Raw genomic sequence first — 15,133 nt, 5'->3', positions numbered from 1 at the left:
ATGTTTTTTGTTTGTTTTTTTTTTCCCTTTGGTTTTGTTTATTTGTAATGCCAGAATTTGTACTGATGCAGAGCTCTTGTGTTTTTTGTTTGTCTTGTCTGTTTGTTTTTAATTATTGTATTGGCTATCCAAGTCTCTTTTTTCTGTGAACTGCCTATTCACCTTTTTGGTCTTTTTAAAAAATGAGTTGTTTGTGGTTTTCTTATCGATTTGGCAGGAGTTTCTTATATTTTATGGGTGGTATTTGTTTGTCAGTTATGTTTGCTGTAGACTATGTGTACATATTTAATTTTGGATTTTAACCTTGCTAATGGTACCTTTAATTGTTAATAAAAATGTTATATTAATAATAAGATGTATCAATTGTTTTCTCAAAGCTTTGTATATTTTTATCTTTAGAATTTATCCTTACCTTTTCGTAAAAAATATGGTTCTGATATTAAAGTCTCTGTAAAACCAGAGTGTTTAACTTGTTATCACATTATGAGTTTTAATTTACTTTATTTTGATTACTAATAAATTCAGGTGTTTTTTTTAGATGGTTATTGGCTACTCATAGTCTTTTTGAGGTGTCTGTTGAAGTTCTTAATTATTTTTTGTTTTGTTTATCTTTCTCTTATTACTTTTAAGAGTTCTTTATATATTAGGAATTCAATCTTTGTCAGTTGTATGTGCTACAAATATCTTCTCCAAGGTCAAACTTTTGCCTTCTAACTTATATTGTCCTTTGTTGAGCAAAAATTCTTGATTTCTGTATATAAAATTTGTCATTTTTTTTTACTATATCAGAACTCTAATTTGAAGTCAACAAGATATTCTTCTATATTGTCTTTCATCTATTTATAATTTTACCCATCACAGTTTTAAGCCAGCTGAAATTGACATTTGTATAGTAGTAAATACAATTTGATTTTTCCCATCATTTATTGTTTGCCATTTATATGCAGTAGTGACTGTCATAAATCCTGGTTCCATGTGGATGTAAGACCGTTGGTCTGTTTCTGGGGTCTTTTTTTACTCTATTGATCTATTTCACTAACTGAAGTTCATAGCCACACTAGAATTTTATAAGTTTTGTTATCTGGTAGGGGAAATCTTCCCATTTGGAATTTTGGAAGGATTTAAAATTGTGTTATTATTCTTGGTCCAGTACTCTTTATAGATTTATAATCTGCTTTTCAGTTTCTATGAAAATGTTATTGACTACCTGAAATTGCATTAATCTAAATTTTCAGAAAATTAGCTATTTTAGGTTAGATCTTATTTAGGATCACATTATGCTCCCATTATATTTAAATTTTCTTTAATGTCCTTAATTGTAATTAATATATCAATCTAGAAAGGGCACATAACTTGTTAATTTTAAGTCAAAGCAATTTTTTTATTAATTTTATTAAATTATCTGTAAGTTCTTTTAGGTTCTCTATAAAGAAAACCATATAAAAATGGAAAGCATGAGGATTTTGTTACTACTTCCCTAATAAATTTTTCATATCTATACATTTTTCCTTCCCTTTCTCCTACATAATAAGACAACTATAGTTGAGAATTGAACTGAAGTAGTAATTCCAATCACAAGATAAACCACACAGAACTTTTGTACTATTGCTGTTGTTAAGTGAAACATTTTAACACATCATCAGTAACTTTGAGGATACTATAGACTTTGTTGTAGATAATATGTATTGGTAGGAAGAAATTTATTTGCATTCCTCCTTTTCTAAAAGGTGATAATTATTGTTGCTATTGTTAATCATGAAACAATCTTGAAGTTCTGTAATGACTTGTCTACATCTTTTTATATGACTAAGTAGTATTCTCCAGTAATACATTATTATGGATAATTTATTTTCTACTGTTAAACCAAATTTATGTTCCTATAATAAATCCTAAACAAATAGTCCCAATATTTCTTAAATTATTGTTGGCTGAATCATAGTACTATTTCTTTAGGACTTAGTACCATACCCATGAATACATGTAAGCCTTTAAACTCTTATCTTATACAGTCCCTGCCTAATTTGCAATGAAAATAATCTTGATAATTCTCTAGATAAGTTTCTATTAGATTGGAATTTGGAGGAGAGAATATTGTTGATATTTACAAAAAAATCTGAATTTAGTTCTACCCAGTGAAATACCATCATATCTGCACGCGCGCGCGCACACACACACACACACACACACACACACACACACACATACATACACATACAGATATATAAGTTTGTGTCACAACTCATGCTTCCTCGGAAATAAGTCAACAATATACATTGAAAATACTGCATATCTGCTTAACCAGTCATGGCAAGATATTTGCAGAGTATATCAGGGGATTCCAAAAATGTGCAAGTATAATCTTGATTATTCTGTTGTACATTACCCATGATTTCCCAACACAAAACCATTTATGTCAAAAGGTTAAGGGAAACTCTAAACATTATTTTGTAGCTCAGAGGACCACCATCTTTAAAGATAGTTGGGTGTGGTGCATAAACAACCACATCCGTAAATTACAGGGTGAAATAATAGCACAAGAGTTTTTAAGATTCCTGGACTTGTACAAATTTTAATGGCCATTATATTGGCTCTAAACATAACGTGAAGCTTTTCATGACAATCATGGCTGGAAATGCCATGAGTGTTCTTGGTGAACTTCATTGTAGAAGGAAACAGTGGATAGTTCTAGTAAAAACCAGCAACTTATTTCAATTAATTAAAAGTCGTGTTCCCAACCCTCTTATGGGTAGAAAATAATCATTAATAAATGAAGCTCTCTTTGTTTATCTATTAGAACACAGGGAATTCACAGGAACAATCTAGAACATCAAGAGGTAAAAAGAATGTATCTCATAGAAGCAAAAGGATGAAGGGAATTTATTTCAGCATTAACACGTGTGCTTTCTGAAGTCTGTGTACCTGCCTGTTCTCACTTGGATACTGTTATGAATGCCACACTATCCTGTTACCAGAGGAGACTTATTTTTTTACCTGAGTGTATTACTAAATGAGTGAAATAATATATATTAGGGTAAGTTCAATGTACCAAGATTCCAGTTTCTGACAGTCCACATATTCAAAGATACTCCAAACATGACAGATGACCCCATAAATCTTTTAGAATCAGTTATATATCTGGAAACGAGAAGAAAAGTCTCACTGAATTGTGTTTAGTGAGATACCATGTTAAAAGTCTTAGCTGTGTTCCCATGGCAATGCATATAGATTAATCATATAGCTTAGACTTATAAAACTACTCACATAATTAGTATTTTTTAACCTACAATATTTTTATTTTTTCACAATGAAAAACATATTGTAGAAAGTCTCAGATAAATCACTAAACAAATGTAATATCAGAAGCTACTGATGACAATCAGGTACCAGTTCTTTGGGCTTCTTCTCTACTGACTTTGATTTCCATAGAAGTCATTTTGATGGCAGTGTATCAAAAGTCCTAATGGGAAAAAACCATTAAGAAATAAAAGTGCTGCTGAGATGAGCTTTATTCCTGTGCGTTCCACTTGGTAATGAGCAGTATCAGCACTGTGTGCCCCTTGGAAATGCAATCTCCCACCGTGATTAACAGTAGTAGAAAGCCCATCTTACTTCTCTTCAGAAATTGATGTAAGGGTGAAAAACTGCAGAAAAAAATAAATAATTTTTTTTTAAAAAGGCTGGATCAAGTTACTAATTAATTTTCCCAAATAAATCTGAGTTTATGTGCAACTGCCAGATTTTTAGATAACTGAATTTCCACAAGGATCACAAAAGCTGATATTGCATTTGATGATGATGTTAATGAAGGAAAGGGTTACACAGAAGATGTGCCTGCTATTCTATCCATGTATTACCCTGTTTCTCCGAAAATAAGACAGTGTCTTATATTAATTTTTTCTCCCAAAGTTGCGCTAGGTCTTATTTTCAGGGGATATCTTATCTTTCCATGCACTAGGTCTTATTTTCGGAGGATGTCTTATTTTCAGAAAAACACGGTAGGTGCCACGTCCAAACCTCAGAATAAAATATGCTACTAGCTTAAGTGTATCAGAATTTAAAAAGACTATTTAAATGTGGTCAAAAGATAATTCATCTAGGGATCCAGTCTTATTAATTTCCTAAATGTCATCATGCATTAATCTCTTATGAAGTCTATAAAAAAATTAACCGTATAGTTTACTTATCAGTTATTTTATTTTTATATTTCAGTTTCTGTTAGGATGTTTATAATGTAATGATAAATGAACTCAAACATAGCTGCCTTTTAATAAATTTGTGACAGTAGAACTGTATGATTATGTTTGCCTAAGATATGTTCTGGGTGGCACTTTTTCACTTAGGATTTATTAGAGGCCTCAGATGTGTATTTCTTCTTATTCCTTTAATAATTACTAAAGTCATGGGGAAAAGAACAACCTTAGTGATTATAAACCTTAGGTTTACCTAATATTTCCTGAAAATATATATCCTTGGAGTGAAAGTGCTCTGTGTAATCATTATAATTATTTTTGGAGGTGGGAATTGAAAAGAAGAATTATTTATGTATCTTTCCTAGAGAAAGTTTCTATTAAACCATATATTTATTCTATTTGAAAACAATCTATTTTCACTTATTTTTCTTAACTAAAAAAAAAAGAAAATAATTAACAAATGAAAAGCTTCTTTTATCCTAAAAATTAGAGACATAAATGTTAATAAATTCCAAGCTACCTGAAAGTTAAAAAATATAAGCAAGGAGGGACTCTGCTTCATTTCTGATACTGATCAATTTAAGTCTAATTTTCTTTATTAGTTACAAATGATTTACTTTTGAAATATACTTCATTTCTGGAGAAAATAGATTTATTCTAATGCATTTTCAATGTGATCACCAAGTATAATAGTATCTTTCCCATTATCTCTTTTAATCTTCTGAAACCTTCACAAGTGGAGGAGACAATATGAATTGGCATCATCTGAGGGTAAATTCCTGGGGATGTTTTTTATAATATGAAAAATGTTGACTGAAAAGTAAAAACAGATTTTGAAATATTTTCTTTTCGGAAATCTTGGCAGCTTATTCTCCAGTCTCAAATGAACAATACGGTGGGTTTTTGTTTTCCATCAGAGAGAACAATTTAACAACATTGTTTTTCTCATTTTGCTAGAAATATTAACACTGGATAGGCTTACAATAACAGTTTCAATAAATTCACATTTTCCCCCCAGGAATATTCACAATATCCCCCAGGATATTTATAAGTTAATTTGTGTTCAAGTATGAAACAAAGAAATATCCTAGGAAACTCAAACATGTTTTGCATATAAATTATAAAATAGAATGATTCTAAATTATTCTTCTTGTATTAATATTTTCACTCTCGTTCTTTTATTTCACTCAGCTCTGTATCAGAATCAAGGAATAGCACTAAGTGTACAACATTGATTAAGACAAAATCCTCGAGTTCAAGGAACTCGTATTTACCAAGTATGTGTTTAAAGCATATAGCAAAGTTTTCTCATGTCACATTGTGATAAATGCTGTACCAGTAATTTTCAAGGAGCTGGAGAAGCTGGACTTAGGGAGTAAGGACAGCAAGGGCACGTAATATGTTTCACAGAGGAAATAATCTAGAATCAGATCCTGAAGAAAGAGCAGAGATTACCATCCAAAGGAAGGAAGGGTGAGGAGTATGCTTGGAAGAAGTAATACTTATGACAATCCTTAAACATTTCAAAATCTGAAAGAGTTGTATTGTTGCTGAAGTATAACATGCATATAGCTGCTAAGGGTTAAGTCCTCCCAAGGAATTTGTTCTTGACTTCTATAGACCATTGGATACTTGAAGTATTTCTAGTGAGAATTACACAGTCAGCGGTGTGTTTTGGAACATTATCTGTCAATGGTATGGAGAAATAATTAAAAGAAAATAAAAGTGATATTGAATTTGGGGAAAGAGGTAAACTAATAAGGAAGTTGAACAAAAAAGAGCATCTCAGTATTCTTCTCGTTTCTGAATTGAGTGTGTTGGACATGAATGTAACATTACTTAAATAACACACTCAATTCAGAAACAAGAGAAAACAGCTTTTAAAGAGAAGGGCCTTAAAATATTGACCATTATCAATATTTATTAATTATCTCACCTATGTAAGATACCATGTTGTTCACAAGAATTCAGTGGAATACAAGGAATATGCCTTTGATTTTTCTTTTTTCTTTTTTAGGGAGTAACACATAATTTTAACTGCAAATTTCAGAACAGATATGTTAGGTTCCAAATGAGTGTTACAGGTAGTAAAGCCTGAATAGCTCAGAAAATGAATGGATTACAGTTACCTTAGCAGGTGGCAAACCTAGTAAAGAGAGTTCATAGATGAGTAGAGGAAAAGTACTCTAAGTAGATGGATGGGGTCAGATTGCAGAAGTCTTGAATGCTGAGCAAAAGCAGGACCCAGGTATAATTATAGCTTTTTGTCCAGATGAGGCTCAATCTAGCAATGTGTAGGTTGTATTTTGCGAAGTTAGCTAGAAGCCAGAAAACCATTTAGATTATTAAAATGACACAAGGAGAAGACTTCTTTTCTTTTAAAAGATAAAGAGGCTTTCAGAATTCAGAGGAACTCATTTTAATGGAGTAAAAGAAATGACAGTTAATAATTTACTTTTGCCAATATGATTACTCCATTCCTTCCTCCAAATAATTTTGTATAGATATGTAAGGAAAATCTCATTTCCACTTGTATTTAAGGAGAATTGAGAGAGTTATAGTGTACATGCTTTGACATGTTTGAAAAAAAAATCATATAACTCTGAGTTAGAAATTGAAGTACCTTACAGATCACATTATTCACGGCTTAATTTTACAAATAACATCCAGACGGCTTTAAATACTTGTCAAAGATCAAAGAATAAGCTAGAAGCAGATCTGAGAATAGAATGAAAGTGTTCCCTGTCCAATCTTTAACTTAACCAATTTAAATTTGGGGCAAATTAAGGAAATTTCAAATTAAGGAAAAAGAAAACAAGAGTGTGAAATCTTCCAAAGCATTTGAAATACTCAATAACAAAGGTTCAAATTTGAAAATAGGGAATAAATAGGAATCTGCCTGGCCCTTGAGAACTAGATGGATTTACCCTTGAACCTAATATGTACTCTAGAGCAGGAATTTAAAATGCTTCCTAAGACTCCACTGTCATGGCCAGAGGGCAGTGGACATAAAGACTCATGTCCTGTTAACCCTCTTAACCTCCTGGTTTTGGATTCCTCTCCTGTTGTCTTTTCTGTTCTGTATTGATCTGTGTGTAAAGCTTATTCCCTTCTTTGTCCCCCTTCAAACAAATAAAAACACCTAAAAAATGTAATTGATCACAGGAGATTTTATTGAAAACCTGAAGTCAGGAGGGGTTCTCATTTGGCAAACATCAAAACACAAAACTTAAAAATAGAATTTAGATATTTCTCTTTTTTAATATATGAAAGGCCTGGTGCATGAAATTTGTACATTCGGGGGGGAGGGGCGGGGCTCTCTCAGCCTTGCCTGTGCCCTCTTGCAGTCCAGGATCCCTTGGGGGATGTCCCACTGATGGCTTAGGCCCGCTCCTCTTTGGGAGCCATCAGTCTGACATTTTAGCACTCCTGCCACTGCTGCTGCTGCTCTCACCGGCCTTGATCCCAGCTTCTGGTTCAGTGGTGCTCCCACTGTGGGAATGCACTGACCACCAGGGGGCAGCTCTTGCATCAAGCGTCTTCCCCTCGTGGCCAGTGCACATCATAGTGTTCTGTCATTCCGCCATTAGTTCAGTTGATTTGCACATTAGCCTTTTATTATATAGGATTTTTATTTAGCTGATTTCAGAGAGGGAAGGAAAGGGAAAGAGAAGAACATCAATGAAGAGAGAGAATTATTGCTCAGCTGCCTTTGCATGCCTCCTAGTGGGGATCCAGCCAGCAACCCTGGCATGTGCCCTGATCAAGAATTGAACTGTAACCTCCTGGTTCATAGGTCAAGATTCAACCACTGAAGTATGCTGGCAGTGTCAATTCTACTCCTCTCCAGCTTTCTTTCTCACAGGGGAAGGTACCCCAGGCTTTCTTGGTTTCTTTAGTCCCCTGCCTTTTAGGATTGTCTCTTTTTTCTTCTTCATTCTAGCACTCTGGAACAGCAAGCATTCTGTGCCAAGCCTCCACCTCTCCTTTCAAGCCCTTTGTGACAGCATATCTGAGGCCCTAGTGAAGGCTGAAGATGCTCCCTTCCCAGGCAGTATTCTATAATACCACTGTATTCTTCATCTAACTTATACACAATGAAAACAGTCACTTATTCAGCAACATCAGATAGACATATTAATGAATGTCTATATTATGCCAGATAAAATCCTAGGAAATGCAACGGCAGAGTGAAAAAGGCCCCTTATATCAAAAAGAATAATAAAAATGATTTATAATTTATTTAGCGACCTTCAATTTAATGTACTAAAGAATTTGTATGCATTCAATAACACAGGATCAAACTTGAAGAGAATGAATAAATAGAAAAAACAATTTTTTTGCTCCTTCAATCTAGATGTATTTGCTCTAGACTCAGCCCTATTCCAGGGTAGGGATTTAAAATGCTATCTGAGGTTAATTGAATTTTGATTATTTAAAGTCTTCTAACAATCTTATAGATTGGATGTGGGAGGCAGTGTGACTAATAATTACTCAAATTTCTCCCCTTAAGTTCTTAGAGCTAATTGCTATGTTTGAATTTTTACCAATTCAATCAAGATTTCACATTGAAAAGAGAAATAGTTCAAGGAATTGTGTCCTGTTCAACTCTTCCCTTAACTCTTGCTTTTATTTTTTCAAAGGAAAGTAAAACCTTGGCAGAGTTCAGGACTGTTTCACTTACTTCAGCTATTGATATGATGCATTTCTATTATATCTACACAGAGAATGAAATCAGCCTAACACACAGAAAAGTCAGAGCATATTTTCTCAATATTTTCAACATTAGGGTAGAGCTCAATTAGAAGTGAGGTTGTGCCAAATACTGCATTTTATTTAGAAGAAGCCTCCCTGAGTGCTCAGAGCTTATTTGAGCATTGACTGATCTTATCTAATGCCTGAGCAGCTGCATCAGGGAATGCCTCAATTTACTGAAGAGCATTTTGTTTAATAAAATGCATTTCCCTATTTGACATTTAAGAATCTCTTTACAGTGCCTAAATTTCAGATTTCAAAATTCAGCATGAGGCTATGACATTTTGGGACTAGAGTGACCCACATTGGGCCATTACCTCTGCACACACAATGTGTAGACTTTCTGTGGCTGACTTTTATAAAGGGGGGGGAGGGGGAGGAATAAAGAAATACCACATCCTTACAATGAACTGGGGTACATTTATATCCTATTTAAGAAAAATCTAACTTAAACTGTAGGTTGGCATTACTATTGTAATTTTTTTCTGAAGAAATGGAGGTTTGGAGATATTAAATAACTTCTCAAGGTCACTTAAGTAGGAACAAAGAAACGAGGGTTGCTTACTACATCTGCTAATGTCAAAGTGAGCAGAGTACACATAAGAAAACATGAAGGCCGAAACTGGTTTGACTCAGTGGATATAGCGTTGGCCTGTGGACTGAAGGGTCCCAGGTTCGATTCCAGTCAAGGGCATGTACCTTGGGTTGTGGGCACATCTCCAGTAGGGGGTGTGCAGGAGACTAGCTGATCAATGTTTCTCTCTCATCCATGTTTCTGACTCTCTGTCCCTCTCTTTTCCTCTCTGTAAAAAAAATCAATAAAATATATTTTTTTAAAAGAAAGAAAGAAAGAAAACATAAAGGCCAGGATTCTAGCCTTGTCAATGAGGTATTTTATTTCTCTGACAAGATCTCTCTCATTATTCCGGTGTAGACATGTTATCTACTTATATTAACAAGTTCTGTGAGAAAAGAAAATGGGATGATTTATATAAAACTAATATTTAAGAGCATATAGCTATCCTTGCTTGGCTTCTATGTGTATTACTGATCCTAAGTCTCCCACACAAGCCCAATGTCATAAAATTGTGTCTGAAATATATTGCATTAGAATTCATGGAGAGATGCTGCATTTCACATAACTTTTTTCAGTTACTGTAAAGTTAAGGAAGAACCTGGGAATATCAAATGGGTTTTTGTGTGTTTTTTTAATTTCCCATTTCTTATGCTGCCTGTTTTGAGGCAAATAACTTCCCTAAGGATATATGGATGACAACAAGTTCATAATGAGTAGCTTAGAGGATAGCATTTACAGTGTACATAGCCACATAAGGAAGCTTCTGCAAAGGATGGAGATGGAGATCACGCGGGGGATCATTTAATTTTAATAATTTGTTTTCATTTTCTGTGGAGTGATATTTTATGATGAGCACTTGTAACATCCTAGCTTATGCCTTAAACTGTCTTTAAATATAAAGTAGAAGCACATTCCATTTTATACTCTTTCTCCTTTCTAGCAAAACATTCTATGCCATCTTTATTCTTTTATGTTTAAACCAAAAATTTTCATATGAATGAGATCCAGGACTTTTTGACCCTGAAGTTTGCTGAGCTTGTTTTTTTTAACTGTTGTTATTACAACAGTTAAAAGTCTAGGGTTTCCCTAAGTCTCACTTTCACTTTAAGGTATGGAAATATCCTTTAGCATCTAATGTTTAATTAGTCAATAAGTTTAAATACATAATAGTAAATGTCTATACTCTTTTCTTTTTGTCCTTTCTCTCTTCCTTTGTTTTCATGGTTTCTATAGTTTACAATGTGGGATTCATCGCACCTTCTTTCTTTTTCTAAAGTGAGAATAAGTCAGATCTGTACTCTTTGTACCAAACGAATGTTGACTAATGATTGAGTTAATTTTGAATTTTATATAAGCAACAAATTATTTCAGTCTATAAGTATATTCCCTTCAAAGATTGTGTATTTATTCTAAAAATGATTTAAAGCTTACCTAAAATTAAAATTTAATTGAGTGGCCTATATTTTTCATTTCTAAGCCTGTGTCTTATTTATAGTCAGACACTTCCCAATCCGTGATATATATATATATATATATATATATATATATATATATATATATATCCTTTTACTTTTGAGTTTGTAGTGTGCCTGGATCAGATGGCTTTTATCCTCCTTCACTGATTTCCTTGTAAGACTATCATTATTGCTTATTAATTGGGGTCCCTTTGGCTCCTTCTGGGACAAAAATGAAAAAGATGAGAGTAATTTCCTCAGTATCTGGAGGCCTGAACTTACCTAATTATTTTTCAATTTATTCTCTTTTCAATTTAGCCCTGTAGGTGGTATGATTATACATTTATTTCCTCAAGAATTATTTTAAAATCATTAATAATGTTCTATATTGATACTTGGAATTGAAACTTCTATCATTTTATACCCTCCTTTGTAAGTTACACTTTTGGTAGCATTGTACTCTCCCTTCCATTGATATATTCTGTACAACTGACTACATGTGTCATTCTGTATCTGAAAAGCAATATGGCTACTGCTCTTTAGTTATAGTTCTGCTATCTCATCTTGGAAGTTTATAACATTTGAACTTTACTCCTGCATCCTTTTGGAAGTTATATTTTATTTTTTTAAATTCCAAAGGAGCCTCCCCTTGAGATATGCAAATGTATATCTTGGAATATTGTTTTAAATGCCGCCCCCCACCACAATCACAAAATTAAAGTTTTATCTACAATTTTCACTTTATTTTCAAAGACCCATCTGTAAGAATTTTTCACTCACAGAAATAAATATCTTACAAAATATCAAAAGAGCAAACTCCTTAAATAATTTTTTAATAGTTGCCCATATAACAGTATACACCCTACAGAGCCTCTTTTTTTTTGGGGGGGGGGGGGGAAAGCACACTGAAAGCAGTAAGAAGTAAAAAATGCCAATAGATTTTTAGCACATAAATGAAAAACTATAATCTTAGAAATCTACAACAGTAGACCCTTATTCATTTACCCTTAGAACCATAATATAATAAAACCATAGTTCAGTCTTTGAAAAAACTTTCCTCTCCTTTTGTGATTCAAGATCAAGGTCTGCATTGCTGTTTTATGTGAAGGAGTCATCTGTTGATTTTTGTATAGTTCCTTATAAAACCACTTACATTCAAGGCACCTAAACATTAGCTGTAATTTCCTAGTGGCAGCTTCTTCTTTGGTTATTAAAGCAATACATTTATATTGTTCTTCATAATAAGCAGAAGCAGCTTCATTTTGTAGGTTTAAAATTTTCATTTTTCAATGGCATTGTATTATTAAGCTAGTGTTGATGCCATTGATGGAGCAGCCATAGTATTCTTACAGCAAGATATATAAAGAATATTAGACTAAAAGAAGATAACCTTTATTCAGCAAGAATTTATATAAAACATTTATGTGAAACTACAAAAGAAAAAAAAGAGGTTTCTTTTTCATCATTTTCTTTTAAAAATGTGTTCTGCATTTAATTTCTGAAAAGGAAAACCATTCTATTTAACTCAGTTAAATTATGGAAAAGCTCTTGAGAACACGGAAAATCAAGTGGAGTCAATAAATGAAAGCTTCAATTGATAAATATGACCCCACAAAAAGTCAACTTGAATAAAGCAAATTCAGACAATTCATGGTCTTAGATGGAGCCTTGCTTCCAGAAAGGGCAAAGGAAGATGCCAGTTCTTTGCAGTTTGATGATCACTCTCATCAAAGGTGGGAGAAATGCTCAAGGCCCAATAAGTCCTAGCTATACCTTTAAATATTTAATAATATACTATACTGGAGCTCTTCCCATTTTCATCCATGCTCTGTATATTATTGAGACAAAAGGAAGTTAGATAGATAGAGTAGAACCAGGGGAGGAGGATGTGAGACTGGGAACCCAAGGAGGCACTCCAACTGGGTGGAGAAGGAAGGGCACGGAACACTGAGAGGCATGAATGTATGAATGTTGCTAAGACAGACAACTTGCAGATAACCAATCACAGGTAGTAAGGCAAGGCATATTGCTAAGGCAAAATTCTTTGAAAAGACCAATGCGGAGCTAGCATAGCTATCTACCCTGAAATTAAAGGGCATGCTTACGCTCAATGAATTCTGGTGGGGGAAGCACATTCCTGGGCACAGGTGGCTTAAGGCCATGTGAACCTCAACACATGGACTAATAGACTTGAATTAGTTTGGATGTTAAAATACTCCTGACTATAACATAGAAAGGAAGCTCTGGTCACTAGCCTGCTCTTGGAATCCCTCAACTTCATTGGATTTCACAAAACAAGGAACTCAGACTCAAACTCCACATTTTGGTTTCATTATGGACTTATTCTTCCTTCAAATTCCCTTACCTGGGAAATAAAAGAGGAGAAGATGGGTCTTTGTTCTTTGGCAAAGGGTAATAATTCTAACTCTGACTGAACTTTAAAAATAAGTAAGATCATCTTAAAAGTGGTCAATACTGGCACATTTAGCTTTGTCCCCCAGCCCTGTGCTACCTTGAATTCTTTTTCCAGTTTTTCTCTTAATTTCTGTATTCCTATTTCCTGTCGTCCCATGTGTGGAAGCATATTCGACCCATTACAATAGAACTTAAGAACAGTGCATCTTTCCACTTGCTTGTAGTACTGACACGGGATTCATGTTGCCCTTAGGCACCGAAGGAGCAGTATTTGGGCACTCAGTCGAGACACCTCACATCAGAGCAGAACCTTCCCAAGATCTCAGGTAAGTCCTGGCTCTTACACTTGTATCATTGTTTTCGCCACTGTTGATCATCCTCGATATAAAGAACTAAAACAGAAAATATCCTACATACTTGTATGAAGAATTGACATGTGCTGCTACATGGTAAATAGTCAAGTATTGGATGAAGGACAAGAAAATATGTCTTTTATTCGAAAAATAACCATCTGTATAGTGTTTCCAAATAAATATACAATGAATAATATATATATATATATATATATATATATATATATATATATACACACATATATATATATGTATGTATATTATGAGTTTGAAAAAGAAAGAAAATGCAGTTTTAGCATAGTTAGGAGGAGGACAAAGATTTTTCTTGCTGGAAAATCTGTGATAGACGATGAAATATACTATGGTGCATAGAATTAAAGAATAGGGAAGCAGAGATTAGGAGAAAGCTATTAAAGGTCAGGGAATGCTATATAAAGGAAACAACAAAAACAAATATGGATAATAATTAGGGAAGGGCAGAACATAATTGCCCTATGATGGACTCATCAATCTAATATTTTCAGTAGAATAAGCTGCTGTTTTTAAAAGGTACAGTTACATGTAAAAGCTCTCTCTACCAAAAAGATTGTGAGAAGACAGTATTATAGGAAATTCTCCCTGGGGTTAATCATGGCAACTGTTTATTAAAGTTAAAATGGTAAAAAACAGTAATGGATCCATGGATGCTCTCAATTTAATAAGTGAGTTAAGCTTTAGGAATAAAATATATTTTATGTAAGTTATTGTGGTGATCATTTTACACTGTCCTATCTAATAAAGAGGGACTATGCAAATTGTCCATCACATCATCACAAAGATGGCAGTGCCCACAGCCACAAGGTGGTGGTGCCCAGTCCCCTCTGCCCTGCTAGACTCCCCCAGTCCTTTCAGCCCTGCCAGGGGGTGGGAGGGAGGCAGGTGCACAGTGCGGCCAGACCTGCCCTCAGCCTCCCAGCTGCCTAAGGTGGGCCTGAGATGCAGGCAAGCCTCAGATAGTGGCTGTACGGCTGCCCAGGACTACCCAAGGCTCAGGTATCCAGGGCTGGCCACGGCTTTCACTGCTGGCAGTGGCAGCAGCAGAGGTGTGATGGGCCATTGCCTTCCCCTGATAACTAGTCACATCCCACCCCTGAGGGCTCCCGGACTGTGAGAGGAGGCAGGCTGGGCTGAGGGAACCCCTCCAATGCATGAATTTTCATGCATCAGGCCTCTAGTATACATATAATATATCATATTACACACCTTACACTAATACAATACTATGTGTTGTTTAAAAAAATAATTAATTTTGGATGAATAAATTACATTCTAAAATGCATTTGCTAAGGTATTTTTATAAAATATCAACATGAAATACTGCCATTTGGGACAATATAGATGGACCTTGAG

General features: G+C 34.2%; 1 protein-coding gene across 1 annotated transcript in view; it reads left to right on the top strand.

Annotated features, from left to right (window-relative positions):
* The window catches only part of SGCZ (sarcoglycan zeta), a 197,633-nt gene that overhangs the window by 163,306 nt on the left and 19,194 nt on the right, over nucleotides 1-15,133 (top strand). Inside the window, exon 5 of the mRNA XM_045587786.1 lies at nucleotides 13,645-13,717. Coding sequence (XP_045443742.1) covers nucleotides 13,645-13,717 — 73 coding nt within the window. The remainder of the gene's footprint in view (nucleotides 1-13,644; nucleotides 13,718-15,133) is intronic.

Source organism: Pipistrellus kuhlii, unplaced genomic scaffold, assembly GCF_014108245.1.
Source record: "Pipistrellus kuhlii isolate mPipKuh1 unplaced genomic scaffold, mPipKuh1.p scaffold_m20_p_3, whole genome shotgun sequence".
Taxonomy (NCBI): Eukaryota; Metazoa; Chordata; class Mammalia; order Chiroptera; family Vespertilionidae; genus Pipistrellus; species Pipistrellus kuhlii.
This window is presented reverse-complemented; position numbering and strand designations above follow the sequence as displayed.